This window comes from Mustelus asterias, chromosome 3 (assembly GCF_964213995.1).
Source record: "Mustelus asterias chromosome 3, sMusAst1.hap1.1, whole genome shotgun sequence".
Classification (NCBI taxonomy): domain Eukaryota; kingdom Metazoa; phylum Chordata; class Chondrichthyes; order Carcharhiniformes; family Triakidae; genus Mustelus; species Mustelus asterias.
The window spans coordinates 138,719,197-138,733,818 of record NC_135803.1 but is presented as its reverse complement, the minus strand read 5'-3'; the positions used below and the strand labels follow the sequence as shown (position 1 = coordinate 138,733,818).

The 14,622-nt window shown below is 42.6% G+C and overlaps 1 protein-coding gene across 3 annotated transcripts in view; it reads left to right on the top strand.

Moving 5' to 3' along the window:
- LOC144485000 (POC1 centriolar protein homolog A-like) overlaps positions 1-14,622 on the top strand; it is a 99,216-nt gene that overhangs the window by 8,272 nt on the left and 76,322 nt on the right. For all 3 annotated transcript variants that reach the window (XM_078203328.1, XM_078203336.1, XM_078203340.1), the window contains exon 4: positions 12,419-12,598. In XM_078203328.1, coding sequence (XP_078059454.1) covers positions 12,419-12,598 — 180 coding nt within the window. The remainder of the gene's footprint in view (positions 1-12,418; positions 12,599-14,622) is intronic.

The following is a 14,622-nucleotide window of genomic DNA, read 5'->3' as shown; positions in this document are numbered from 1 at the left end:
TTCCAGATGGTTGTGGGTTTGGAAGATGCTGCCTAAGGAGCCTTGGTGAGTTCCTGCAGTACAACTTGTGGATGGTACAAATTGCTGCCACTGTTCATCAGCGGTAGAGGGAATAAATATTTGTCGAAGGGGTACAGATTAAGTGGGCTGCTTTGTCCTGGATGGTGTCGAGCTTCTGGAGTGTTATTGGAGCTGAACTCTGCAGGCAAGTGGAGAGTATTCCACCACACTCCTGGCTTGTGCCTTGTAGATGGGGAAAAGGCTTTGGGGAGTCAGGAGGTGAGTTACTCGCTGCAGGATTCCTAGCCTTTGATCTGCTCTCATAGCCACGTATTTATACAGTTAGTCCAGCTGAGTTTCTGGTCAATGGTAACCTCTAGGATGTTGATAGTGGCCGATTCAGTGATACTAACGCCATTGACTATCAAGGGGCGATGGTTAGATTCTCTCTTGTTGGAGATGATTGTTGCCTGGCACTTGTGTGGCACAAATGTTGTTTGCTACTTGTCAGCCCAAGCCTGGATATTGTCAAGGTCGTGCTGCATTTAGACAGGAACTGCTTCAGTATCTGAGGAGCCACAGATGGTGTTGAGCATTGTGTGGTCATCAGCGAACGTCCCCACTACTGACCTTTATAATGAAAGGAAGGTAATCGATGAAGCAGCTGAAGATTGTTGAGCCCAGGAAACCACCCTGAGGAACTCCTGCTGTGATGTCCTGGAGCTGAGATGATTGACCTCCAACAACCACGACCATCTTTCTTTGTGTTAGCTATGAGTCCAACCAGCAGGGTTTTCCCTTGATTCCTATTAACTCCATTTTTGCTAGGACTCCTTGATACCATACTCAGTCAAATGCTAACTTGATGTCAAGGAAAGTCACACTCACCTCACCTCTGGAGTTCAACTCTTTTGTCCATGTTTGAACCAAGACTGTAATGAAGTCAGGAGCTCAGTGACTCCGCTGACAGAATCCAAATGAGCATCAGTGAGTAGGTTATTGCTAAGCAAGTGCCACTTGCCAAGAAAATCTGTCAGGAAAACCTATGAAATTGTAATATTTTGTGTTGACAATATTCTGTTCATTTTTTAAACAACTGGGGTATGTGAATGGTAATCGAAGCAAGGGACAGAGTGACTGTGGGAGTGCAAATTAAGAGTTTGATATGGTAATGAGATTAGCAAGACATCAACAAATGTTTAGCTAAGGTAATTTAGAAGGATGGTTATAGAACAGAAATAGATTTGAATGAGTGTTGTGGTTCAAAGGATAAGATACACAAGGTGTGAAAAAAGATGTCATAGGTGAAGTATGGATAAAGGAAGTTTATAAGATGTTGAGAGGCATAGATCGGGTGGACTCTCAGAGGCTTTTTCCCAGGGTGGAAATGGCTGCTACAAGAGGACACAGGTTTAAGGTGCTGGGGGGTAGGTACAGGGGAAATGTTAGAGGGAAGTTTTTCACACAGAGGGTGGTGGGCGAGTGGAATCGGCTGCCGTCAGTGGTGGTGGAGGCAAACTCGATAGGGTCTTTTAAGAGACTCCTGGATGGGACTTAATAGGATGGAGGGTTATAGGTCGGCCTAAAAGGTAGGGATATGTTCGGCACAACTTGTGGGGCCGAAGGGCCTGTTTTGTGCTGTAGTTTTTCTATGTTTCTACTTTTCTTTTAACTTCTAAAGCTAAAGTAAAGAGATGAAGTTAATCAATTTTGGGCAAAGGCAGTCTTAAAGAAACTGGGTGAGAAAATAAGAGATTAAGGGGAAAGAATGTATTTATTATTTATTAGTAACAAGTAAGGCTTATGTTAACACTGCAATGAAGTTACTGTGAAATTCCCGTGGTCGCCACAGTCCGGCACCTATTTGGGTCAATGCACCTAACCAGCACGCCTTTCAGATTGTGGGAGGAAACCAGAACACCCGGAGTAAATCCATGCAGACATAGAGAGAATGTGCAAACTCCACACACTGACCCAAGCCAGGAATTGAATCCGGGTCCCTGGTGCTGTGAAGCAGCAGTGCTAACCACTGTGCTACCGTGCTACTGAAACCTATGAATATAACTGTTTTCGATCTCTGTCAACAGCAGGAATAGCTTGTTAGGTCTCAACAAAATGTGTGAATGAAGCCAGATCCAAACATCAAAAGAGCACCCTAAAGACAATTAAAGGCACTGTGGCAAAAGGTACTGAGCTTTTATAGACCTTAAAAGGTGTTGCTGAACAGATGGGGAAGGTTAGCTCTGAAGGTAATTAAGTTAAGATTCTTCGGAACTGTTTAAAGTATTGGTACCATGCGAAGCCATTGACTTATTTAAGTGCACTTCTATTTTAGTTTATTGTTTTTTAAAATATTTCTTAGTAAACATTTACTTTGCTATAAAAACATCGCAAACAGTCCAGGGTATCATTTATAGATTTCAAAACCTCTTGTCATAATATCCAATTGCAAACACAACATGAAGACAGTTGTTTCAAGTTTTCCTTCTAGGATTTGAATAGCTTGGCACTTGCCATCAGCTTTGCCTTTAACACACTTGATAGCACTGTTGATGTCCCCTTCTACCTATAGCGTGCATTGACTATAAACCACCCCCACAGCTACCTGTCATTTTTGCTCCACCTACCCTGCAGCTCACTACAGCCCAGAGTGAGAGGGAATCCTCCTTCAAGTGGTTAGCACTGCTGCCTCACAGTGCCAGGGACCCAGGTTTGATTCCCGACTTGGGTCACTGTCTGTGTGGAGCTCACCCGTTCTCCTCGTGTCTGCGTGGGTTTCCTCCGGGTGTTCTTGTTTCCTCCCACAATCCAAAGATGTGCTGGTTAGGTGGATTGGTCATGTAAATTGCCCCTCAGTGTCAGGGGGGACTACCAAGGTAAATGCATGGGGTTATGGGAATAGGGCCCGGGTGGGATTGTGGTCGATGCAGACTCGATGAGTCAAATGGCCTCCTTCTGCACCGTAGGATCCTATGATCAAGGCAGAAAAAATTCTCACCACAGGAATGGAAACAATGTGCCGGGTTACCGGGAAAAGGTGGGCGAATGGCACTAAGCCATGATGCTTGTTTGGAGAGCCGGTGCAGACGCATTGGGCCAAATGGCCTCCTTCTGCGCCATAATGATTCTGTGGTAGGCTTGTGCAGAGATCTATTCAATGACAGCAGTGAGCACTGTCATAGACCTCTCAATCCTGGGTCCATGATTAAATTAAGCATAGATTGCTGGGCTGAAAGTTGCTTCCTCCTGCTGGCTATATGAATTTGGAAGGTCTTTATCCAGTTCTTAGTAGCCATGTGACGACAGAGCAAAACCATCTGGAAAAATGCAATACTGTGTGAAACTTGGGCCCTGGTTTAGTTGGTGTGGGAAATTTAAAATTGCCTCCTTGGTGCAGTTGGTGGTGCTCTCCTCAGGTGCGTTATTAGAGAAAAGTACTGAGAGTTTTAATCTTCATCCAACTGGTCCAGATCTGACTTGGCCGTGATACTCCCCCTGGTGTCTGAAATGGAAAGTATTCTTGGCAGGAATGACATCCTTCACCTTGAACAGGTAAAGGGCACATTTGATTACCAAAAAAAATGACAAAGAGTCTCTTTTTGATCATTTTAATGGCAAAGAACTCAAATTTGATTTTGGGCCCAATTTTAATTCAGTGTAAGTAAATGGATTTTGAATGAATTAAGTTTGGGCACTGTATTGTGTCGATCTGTGATGCATTGTCCCATAATGAAAAGGAAAAAGTACTGATAGATCAGCAAACTTGAGAGGATTTCAGAAGAGCAAACTCCGGTATGCTCTGGATTTACAACAGCTGCGATGTATTTTATGTTTATTTGCTGGAAAATGCTGGGTTTTTTTAAACTTCACTCCAAGGCTTGGATTCATCAGCTAGTGCACTACTGACTGTGTACCATTTTACAGATGCTGTTCTTTGAATGCGATGTTAAAGTATGCTTTGTCTAAACATTATTTTCCTATTACCCTACTCGAAGAGGAACGGAGAGTTCACCTTAATTCTTCCCTCAACCAAAACCGCCAAAAGTAGATTAACTTTCATTCATTTAATTGCTCTTTGTGGGATTTTGTTGTTTGCAAAATGGCAATCATAAGCCTGCATAACAGTCGCTGCAGTCTTAAGAATAAATTGTTGTATTTTAAACACTTTTGAACAAAAGTCCCAAGAGCTAATTGGTGTTGATTTTAACCTGAGGATCACCACACCTCAGGTGAGGGGCAAGGATGAGAAGGCATGAATAACCTCAGCTGGTACGGGTATTGAATCCGTGCCGTTGGCGGCGTTATGCATTACGAACAAGCCACCCAGCCAGCTGAGCTGACTGACCCCTTTAAGCACCGTAATACACTATTGAAAGATGTGATTTGTTGCTGTGTAAATGCATATAATAATGAAACGAAGGAGACTGTCACCGACTTCAGGAAGCGTAGTGAAGGACATGCCCCTGTCTACATCAACAGAGGTGAAGTGGAAATGGTCGACAGCTTCAAGTTTCCAGGTGTCCAGATCACCAAGAGTCTCTCCTGGTCCCTCCATGCTGACTGTATAGTTAAGAAAGCCCATCATCATGTTACTTTCTCAGGAGGCTAAGGAATGTGGCATGTCCGTTACAACTCTCACCAACTTTTACAGATGCACCATGGAAAGCATTCTTTCTGGATATATTACAGCTTAGTATGGCTCCTGCTCTGTCCAAGACTGCAGGAAACTATAAAGGGTTGTGAATGTAGCGTAGTCCATCACACAAACCCGCCTCCCATCCATTGACTCTATCTACACCTCCCTCCCTCGGAAAAGCAGCTAGCATAATCAAGGACCCCATGCAGCCTGGAATACTCTCTTCCACCTTCTTCCGCTGGGATACAGATACAAAAATCTGAGAATGTATAGCAACCGAGTCCAGAAGAGCTTGCCTGCTGCCATCAGACTTTTGAATGGTCGGGCTGCACGGTGGCACAGTGGTTAGCACTGCTGCCTCAGAGCACCAGGGACCTGAGTTCGATTCCTAGCTTGGGTCACTGTGTGGAGTTTGCATGTTCTCTCCGTGTCTACATGGGTTTCCTCCGAGTGCTCCGGTTTCCTCGCATAGTCCAAAGATGTGCTGGTTAGGTGAATTGGCCATGCTAAATTCTCCCTCAGTGTACCCGAACAAGCGCCGGAGTATGGCGACTAGGGGATATTCACAGTAACTTCATTGCAGTGTTAATTTAAGCTGACTTGTGACACTGATAAATAAACTTTACTGAAGATCAGTTTACTATATTATGATCTTTCTCTACACTCTAGCTATGACTGTTTCACTATATTCTGCACCCTCTCATTTCCTTTTCCCCAATGTACACTCTGAACGGTATGCTTTGTATAGCGCGCAAGAAACAATACTTTTCACTGTCTCCCAATACATGTGACAATAATAAACCGAATCAAATCATTTTTTCTTTTCTGTTGTGCTTCTGAACGGTCACTAGGTGGTGCAATTGATATTGTACTTTATAAACTGAAGATTTTTTTGAGGTTAAGTTCTTATAGGTCTGTAACACTAAGGAGTGTGTACTCGTCAAGCAATACACAATGTAGCATATTAAAATGATATTATAAGAGGCGCTTATCCAGTATTTCTTCTTTGTGTAAAGCACTTGAAGTGGTCTCCAGATTAAATAATGGAGCTGTTTCACCAACTGAAAGCACTTCATTAAGCTGTTTTGATATTTGTTTCTCATCTGGTTTGTGTCTAACAATTAGTTTATAATAATATACAGGTGTGCTGCAATTAGTGGAAAATTGTTTTGTTTCTTCAGTAAATACCTTTTTCCCGACCATTTGAGAAGGACAGTGAAACCCGCTAATCTACAGTTACTTTAAAACAAATTAATTTATATATTGAGAAGAACTTTTGGTTTTGAATATAAGAACATAGAAAATGAGAACAAGAGTAGGCCATTCAGGCCCTCGAGCCAGCTCCATCTTTCAACTATACCACGGTTGTCTTCTCCCTCAATGCCGTTTTCATGCATTATCTCCATAGACCATGGGCGGGATTCTCTGGCCACGCTCACCTCAAAGCTGGAGAATCCCGCCTGAGGTCAATGAACCTTTGCATGATTCCACCCCCCCTCCCCCCCGTCTGAGGTCAATGCATGGTCGCCCCCCCCCCTCGCTACAATTCTCGTGGCGGGCAGGAGAGTTCCAGCCCATATCTTAAATTCTATCAATCTCTGTCTTAAATATACTCAATGACTGAACTTTCACTGCCCTCTGGGGTAGTTTAGGACATCATTTTTTCTGGGTTTGGATAGGTGTTTTGAGTCTATTTCTATATATTGATGCTACAATATGCTAAAGCTATTAAAATAAGCAGTGAAATGAGACAAGTTATCGCTGCTGTTTAAATCATGAAAGTTTGCCACTCTGTGCAAGCCAATGTGACATTCACACTCTTCACCCTTCAAATAAATTCCCAAAAACGAATTGCCCTAAGTCAACTTGTATTATATAGAATAAAGCAGTGGAGAGTTTGTTTCAAAATGTATTGGCATGTAACAGCAGCCATTTGAGCTTTGGTTTTGTATTATCAGTTCATTTATTCAGCAACTGAATTTCTGGTGTGCAAAAATTGCTCACCAGGTTGAACCTCCAGAAGTTCCTTGCAAGGTTTCTATCTGCCTAGCATGAATTGCACATTCCTCTTGTAGGAATCTCACCCAGTTATCCAAATTCACAGAACTTAAGTTCAGGTTAGCAGAGGGAAGGTTCTGGAATCCCGTTGTGTGCATGTAGGGGAACTGCTGGAGTTCAACTAGCTAAAACCGCGCTCAACAGAACTGTATCATGCTGTTTAACCACCTCGGACTCGCCTACCTGTTGGGGCATTGACTTGTAAGCGACTCTGGAGCTATGGCAAGAATCATGGCTCACCTAATGAAGGGGCAGTGCTTCGAAAGCTTGTGCTATCAAATAAACCTGTTGGACTTTAACCTGGTGTTGTGAGACTTCTTACTGTGCTTACTTGCCCCAGTCCAACGCCGGCATCTCCACATCAAGAATCATGGTTCCCAGTGATGGTTTATTCCTCCAGGTGCCACCAGGGAGCTATTCTTGGGTCACTGAGTCTATAACAAGAGGGTTGATTGGGTTTTGAGCTTGTCACCTTACCTTACCAGCCAGGAGCTCGTAATTGGCTTGGCATGAGACAGTTCCCCACAACAGGTTTTTGCCTTTGATGGTTGGAAGGCCAATGGTGAGCTGCATGTCTTTGGAATGTTTTTTATATTATTTCATGGAATATGGGTGTCAGCAATTGTCGGCAATGGGTGTCACTGGCAAAGCCAGCAATTATCATGAGTTGCTCTTGTGAAGAAGGTGATGAATGGCCTTCTTGAACTGCTACAGCCAATAGCCATAAACCAGCTAACTTTGTTCAAAGTAGTTGCGAGTAATTCTACACTTGAAATTTTGGTGTTCAAGTTTAATTGGATAACTTTCTGCTTTGAAACATGAGCACTTTACAAAACTTTGCCAAAGCAAAAAACTAAATCGCATTCAATTCAGGCAGCCTGCCTTAAAAAAATATCTTTATCATGCAGACTATTGATAAGTGATCTGCATTTGTAATTGCTTAGATTGGCAGAAGTTGATTGTGAATGTTGTTTACTAAATGGTCTGGCAACATTTGAATTAAAAATAAATTTTGACAATAATTTTGCTCCTTTGATAAAAATGAAAAATGTAATAGAACAAAGAACAAAAAACAGTACAGCACAGGAAACAGGCCCTTCGGCCCTCCAAGCCTGTGCCGCTCATTGGTCCAACTAGACCATTCGTTTGTATCCCTCCATTCCCAGACTGCTCATGTGACTATCCAGGTAAGTCTTAAACGATGCCAGCGTGTCTGCCTCCACCACCCTAATGTTTGTCTGCTGCTCGCTTATTCAGCTTGAAGGCTACAATACTTAAGATTTCCTCGCTCAGTCAGTAGAGCTTGAGACTCTTAATCTCAAGGTCGTGTGTTCGTTGGGCGGTTAACATTTGGGGCGGGACAGTGGTTAGCACTGCTGCCTCACAGCGCCAGGGACCTGGGTTCGAATCCCGGTTTGAGTCATTCTCTGTGTGGAGTTTGCACGTTCTCCCTGTGTCTGTGTGGGGTTTCTCCGGGTGCTCCGTTTTCCTCCCACAGTCTGAAAGATGAGCTGGTTTGGTGCATTGACCCGAACAGGCACCAGAATGTGGCGACTAGGGGAATTTCACCGTAACTTGTGACTAAGAAATAAAAACTTTAAACTTTAAGATTTATTTTGGTTAAACTGATGTATTGTGTAGGTGCTGAGGATTAAGTCCTGTGGGCATCACTGTGTTGTACCCTGGTGAAATCACCATTATCCATATATACAATGATTCAAGACCAGGAGTGCTAATGATTAAAAGGCCTGAAACTACTTATAGGTTGTTGCTGGGCAACATAAGAATGTTCGAATAGATGTTCCGAAAATAAATTTAACAATAGTGGCCTGTGATAAAGAGATGCAGGTGCTATATTTAGCAGCGTGGACTTAAAAGCAATTTGTTTTCATGTACCTACCTTGAGGTTGTGCCCCTTGATTAAAATGTGGGTTTGTAGTTATTTTTTAAGTGTGTGTCCTGATTTAAAATAAATGTCATTGTATTTAGAGCTCTTAATTGGATGCAAAAATGGAACAATGGCATTAAAAGCATTAATTCTTTGAGGGTCCTGGTTCATATTCAGTGAATAGACAAAATGTGTTCTTGAATAATTGATGTAATTCTTCAATTATTGTATACCGAGATCTATTATTAAAAAAAACATCTGTGGCATTGCTTACTGTGTTGGAAGATGCACTGTTTGACTGCAGGATTATTGTAATGTGTAAACCAGAATTTATTATTAAATTACATATAATTAATGTCCTGTGACATTGTTCATGAACCAAAAAGTAAACTTCTCCTGGAGTGCATAATCGAAAATGACAATCCAGTGCAGAACTGAGGGAATGCTGCCTTGTCAAAACGTTGCCATTTGTAGCAGTCATTAAACTGATGCATTGTCCAGTGGCTCAAAGGTAAAAATCCTTTGATTTTACTTGAAGAGCAAGGAATTTTCGCAATGTTCTGGGAAATCCTCTCTAAACTATTACCAACAGAAAAGACCCCGAATTCAAAATCAGACTACAATAAGTAAGCATCAACTGTGGAGTAAACATTCACTATGAATCTTGTGCAAGGATCAGTACAGGCTATTGCCAAATATGATTTTGATACTGAAAATTGAAACTCGTTACTGACTTGTAACTAATTATAATTTCCAGTGTCTGTTTTTTTAGTTAAGTCGTTTATGCAGTATTCTTGTGTATTTTTTGTATACTAATGTTTGGTTCACAGGGTCTTTCCTAGAACCTTTGAGTGGCTGTGAGGAGTGATGCCAGGGTCAAGGGACTTCAATTATGTAAAAGGAGTAGAAAAACTCGAATTAGCAAAAATACTGCAGGTATATAGAAATCTACAATAAAAACAAAATACTAGAAATAGTATTAAAGTTTCAGTTTGATGGGTGGCACAGAAGTTAGCACTGCTGTCTCACAGCGTCAAGGTGCAGACTCGATGGGCTCCTTCTGCACTATCGGGATTCTATGATGACCTTCAGAAGTGAAGATGTTGGGATTCTTCTCTTTACAGCAGATGATTACAGCAACAGGGTGCCCTATCGCAAGCATCCAACCTCCATCACCTCCTCTTCCACCCTGTGTCTGCACCATGCCTCAAAACTGGGAGTAGATTTCTCACACCACCCATAATTGGCTGGCTTCCCCGCTTGCCAGATGCTAATTGATTCTATGTGGCAAGATCAGCGAGGAAGTCTCACAACTGACCATGCAGCCAGACAACAGGCTTATGACCCCACCATTGGATCCTCCACACAAACAGTAAAATGCAACCTTTATTCCACCAACTTTCAGACAGCGCCTAACGTGAATGAAATGATGTCCATGAAATGTGAGGTCAGATGGTTGACCCATACTGGGGACATGACCTGGCACTACCCTCACTTTGAGGTGCACATTTTCTGCATACCCGAATCCCATGGTCAGTCAGAAGTGTGCGTTGTTTTGGCTGAATGGCCCTTTGCTCCTGCCATCCCAGTGGTATGATACTGCACATTTACAATGCCTCAGAATGAGTGGCACCACTGGGCCTGAGACAGGAGTGGTGCTATGTGTGGGTTTGCAGAAGGAGCATGCTCACAGTGTCAGGGAATGTTAACAAATGGGAGGTGGAGTGCAGTTCATCGCTGTGGTGATGCCGATGGAAGAGGAGGTGGTGGAGGTTGGATGGTTGCGGCAGGGCACCCTGTTGCTGAGGGTGAGAAGGGTGTGGAACCCCTGACAGCAGTCAATATTCTGGGTCATTGCATGACTGAGATTCCTTCTATACCCCTGTTTTCAAACCAGTTGAGCAGGTGAAAGGAAGGTCACCTCAGAAATATGGATGGTTGAGGGGGAAAAAATGAACATGATCATAAAATGAAGGAGAAGATTTTAAATATGCCTGTCTCATCATGCCACTTCATCCGTAGCCACAGGATTAATAATATTGACTTCAAGTGTATTAATAGCACAGGAATATATTGGACTGTTCAATCTGTTTGCAGGTTGAGCCAGTGTGTTAAGGATTTATTTTGCAATTTTGCTTGGATAATAAATCATTTTTATGTTGATGTTGAATCATGGTATGTAGGTTGTAATCTATAGAAATATTTCATGCTCTAAAAGGATACTTTGCAATTGCCTAGCACTCATTAAAATTTCACAAAGGTGTTTGGTGAGCCTGTCCTGATTTACTTCCACAGCATGTAACAAAGATTAATTGACGAGGGATTTTAAAAGAACTAAGTGGGAAAGTACCTCTTATGACTGACTCATTCTGATAGTCTAACCAGAGGCATTTAATTATTCTTCAATATGCCAATCTATATAGAATCATAGAATCCTACAGTGCAGAAGGAGGCCATTCGGCCCATCAAGTCTGCACCGACCACAATCCCACCCAGGCCCTATCCCTATAACCATGCATTCACCCTAGCTAGTCCCCCTGACACTAAGGGGCAATTTAGCATGGCCAATCCACCTAACCCGCATATCTTTGGACTGTGGGAGGAAATCAGAGCACCTGGAGGAAACCCACACAGACACGGGGAGAATGTGCAAACTGCACACAGGCAGTGACCCGAGGCTGGAATTGAACCCGGTCCCTGGCGTTGTGATGTAGCAATGCTAACCTCTGTGCCATCGTGCCTCTAGAAGTGTAACACTTCTAGAATTTAATACAAAACTATTTAGTTATAGGGATTGTGAAATTCGTGTGTGTTTCTGAATTGAAATTTGGTTTCTTTGTCTGAATTCAAGGAGTCGATTTCAAGTCTACCTCACTTTAGTTCACCTGCCTACATGTGCCCCACCTCTGTCTTCCTCCCCAAGGGCCGCAGCCACCCCGACCAGCGTCACCACCATCTTACTTTTTTTAAGCTTCGCCTTGAATTTATTGACTTGTCACTTGATCAAACCAGGCATTCATGTATCACTTGAATAAAAATAGAAAATGCTGGAAAAATTCAACAGACCTGGTAGCATCCGTGGATAGAGAAAGAGTCAACATTTCAAGTCCAATATGAATCTTCTTTGAAACTGATTCATGCATCAGGGCAGCATGGTTAGCACTGCTGCCTCAAAGCGCCAGGGACCCGGGTTCAGTTCTGGGTGGCTGTGTGGAGTTTGCACATTCTCCCAGTGTCTGGATGGGTTTCCTCCAGGTGCTCCAGTTTCCTCCCACAGAGATGTGCAGGTTAGGTGGCTTGGCCATGCTGAATTGCCTCTTAGTGTCCTAGGATGTGTAGCTTATGGGGATTAGTAGGATAAATACATGGGGTTACGTAGCTAGGACCTGGGTGGGATGCTCTGTCAGAGAGTTGGTTTAGACATGATGGGCCGAATGGCCTCCTTCTGTACTGTAGGAATTCTATGATCATTTCTTAAATTGGGAAATTATGAGATAATGCTTTTAGTTTTCAACAGATTTTCTCTCACCCCTCTTACTTGCGAGCCTTAAAAAATCTTGAATTTTTTGTCAGACTTTTCTCACTAAAATTACATCCTCTAAGTTTGTGTCTGCATTTGTTTGTTAACTTGATTATGACACATCACTGGTTTCTTGAAGTTGGGAAGTACTGGAACCTTGAGAAATAAAAGTGGTTAGTGGGAGGTATTGGAAGCGAAGTTGCCTTGAGAGAGATGGTTCAATGGTTGGACACTTAATCTGTGGGAACATTTGTTGTGTGGTGCATAATATTGCTTTTAATTGACTCGCATCATCTCTTTTCCTATTTCTCTGTAGAAAGGGTGAGTCAACTGTGTTAAAAGCTCACACAGGAACCATACGAAGTGTTCAGTTCTCCAGTGATGGACAATCATTGGTTACAGCTTCTGATGACAAAACCATCAAAGTTTGGACAGTTCATCGGCAGAAGTTTCTTTTTTCTCTGAGCCAGCACATAAATTGGGTTCGCTGTGCCAAGTAAGTACTTCTATTGTAGTAATTATACTTTACAGAGAGGAGGCAGGAAATGGTTTGGTTGGCATTTCTGCCTTTCATGCACATCGTTTGATGCATGGATTAGTCTTTGTGTGACTTCAGAGACTGAGAGTAGGTCTGTCATGCTAAGACTTGTATTTTAAAGCATTTTGACAGAAACTGTGCCCTCTGTCCTAGCGTGGATCGGGGGGTCTGAGTTTTACTTCATTTCAGTACTACTCTTAATGCTGATATGCATTTTAATTACATGAAAAGTTACCCTCCCTGCTTAGTTTATTTTATTTTTTCCACATGTTGCAAATTTGTTCTCTTTTTTTTTGGGGGGGGGTGGGTATTAGAATATGTTTGCTATTTTGTGCTCATTTTTAAGTATTTTATTGTACTAGTATTAGTTTATGCTGCATACACTTTATTATGTACTAGTACTTGTACTCTGTTTGCTATTCCTTGCTGGGTGAGTTTGGGTGGCCTATATATTTATATTTGATATCCTAGTGCTAGGATTACATGCTTGTACTTGTATTTCTGTCCGCCATCCTTTACTTGATGAGTTTGGATTTCCATTGGCTTTCTGGGGAGCCACTATTTATACTTCCCCTCAAAGTATGAGGGGAAGAGTGTGACATACCAAAACAGTTCTTTTCTAGGTCCATGTGGCCAACTTATAGCAATATTGGATGAGTCCCAGACCTAATTTGCTTATTCACATGCTCGACCTTTGTACATTGGACCAAATTTTGTCTCATGAAATATAAAAAGTGAAATGTAGAAATAACTTTAAAAATCAGACGGGGGGCGGGATCTCTTTTTCTACATGACTGGCAGAGTTTGTTTTTCCCTTCTTCAAGGGCTGTTCTTTTTGGTTGTTGATAATTGGGTTCATTAATATATTAGAATCGGTCACTACAAACGAAAGATATACAGCACAGAAACAGGCCCTTTGGCCCAACTCGTCCATGCCGACCAGGTTTCCTAAACTGAGCTAGTCCCATTTGTCTGCATTTGGCCCATATTCCTCTAAACCGTTCCTATCAGTGGAGCTGTCCAAATGTCTTTTAAATATTGTAATTGTACCCGCCTCCTCCGACAGCTCATTCCACATACTCACCACGCTCTGTGTGAAAAAGTTGGTCCCTTTTACAGTATATTGGCGATTGGCTGTCAGACAGAAGGCAGAGAGTTGGGATAAAAGGTTCTTTCTCAGAATGGCAACCGGTGACAAGTGGTGTCCCGCAGGGTTCAGTGTTGGGGCCACAGCTGTTCTCTTTATATATTAACGATCTAGATGACGGGACTGGGAGCATTCTGGCCAAGTTTGCCGATGATACAAAGATAGGTGGAGGGGCAGGTAGTATTGAGGAGGTGGGGAGGCTGCAGAAAGATTTAGACAGTTTAGGAGAGTGGTCCAAGAAGTGGCTGATGAAATTCAACGTGGGCAAGTGCGAGGTCGTACACTTTGGAAAAAAGAATAGAGGCATGGACTATTTTCTAAACGGTGACAAAATTCATAATGCTAAAGTGCAAAGGGACTTGGGAGTCCTAGTCCAGGATTCTCTAAAGGTAAACTTGCAGGTTGAGTCCGTAATTAAGAAAGCAAATGTAATGTTGTCATTTATCTCAAGAGGCTTGGAATACAAAAGCAGGGATGTACTTCTGAGGCTTTATAAAGCACTGGTTAGGCCCCATTTGGAGTACTGTGAGCAATTTTGGGCCCCACACCTCAGGAAGGACATACTGGCACTGGAGCGGGTCCAGCGGAGATTCACACGGATGATCCCAGGAATGGTAGGCCTGACATACGATGAACGTCTGAGGATCGTGGGATTATATTCATTGGAGTTTAGGAGGTTGAGGGGAGATCTGATAGAAACTTACAAGATAATGAACGGCTTAGATAGGATGGACGTAGGGAAGTTGTTTCCATTAACAGGGGAGACTAGGACGCGGGGGCACAGCCTTAGAATAAAAGGGAGTCACTTTAGAACAGAGATGAGGAGAAATTTCTT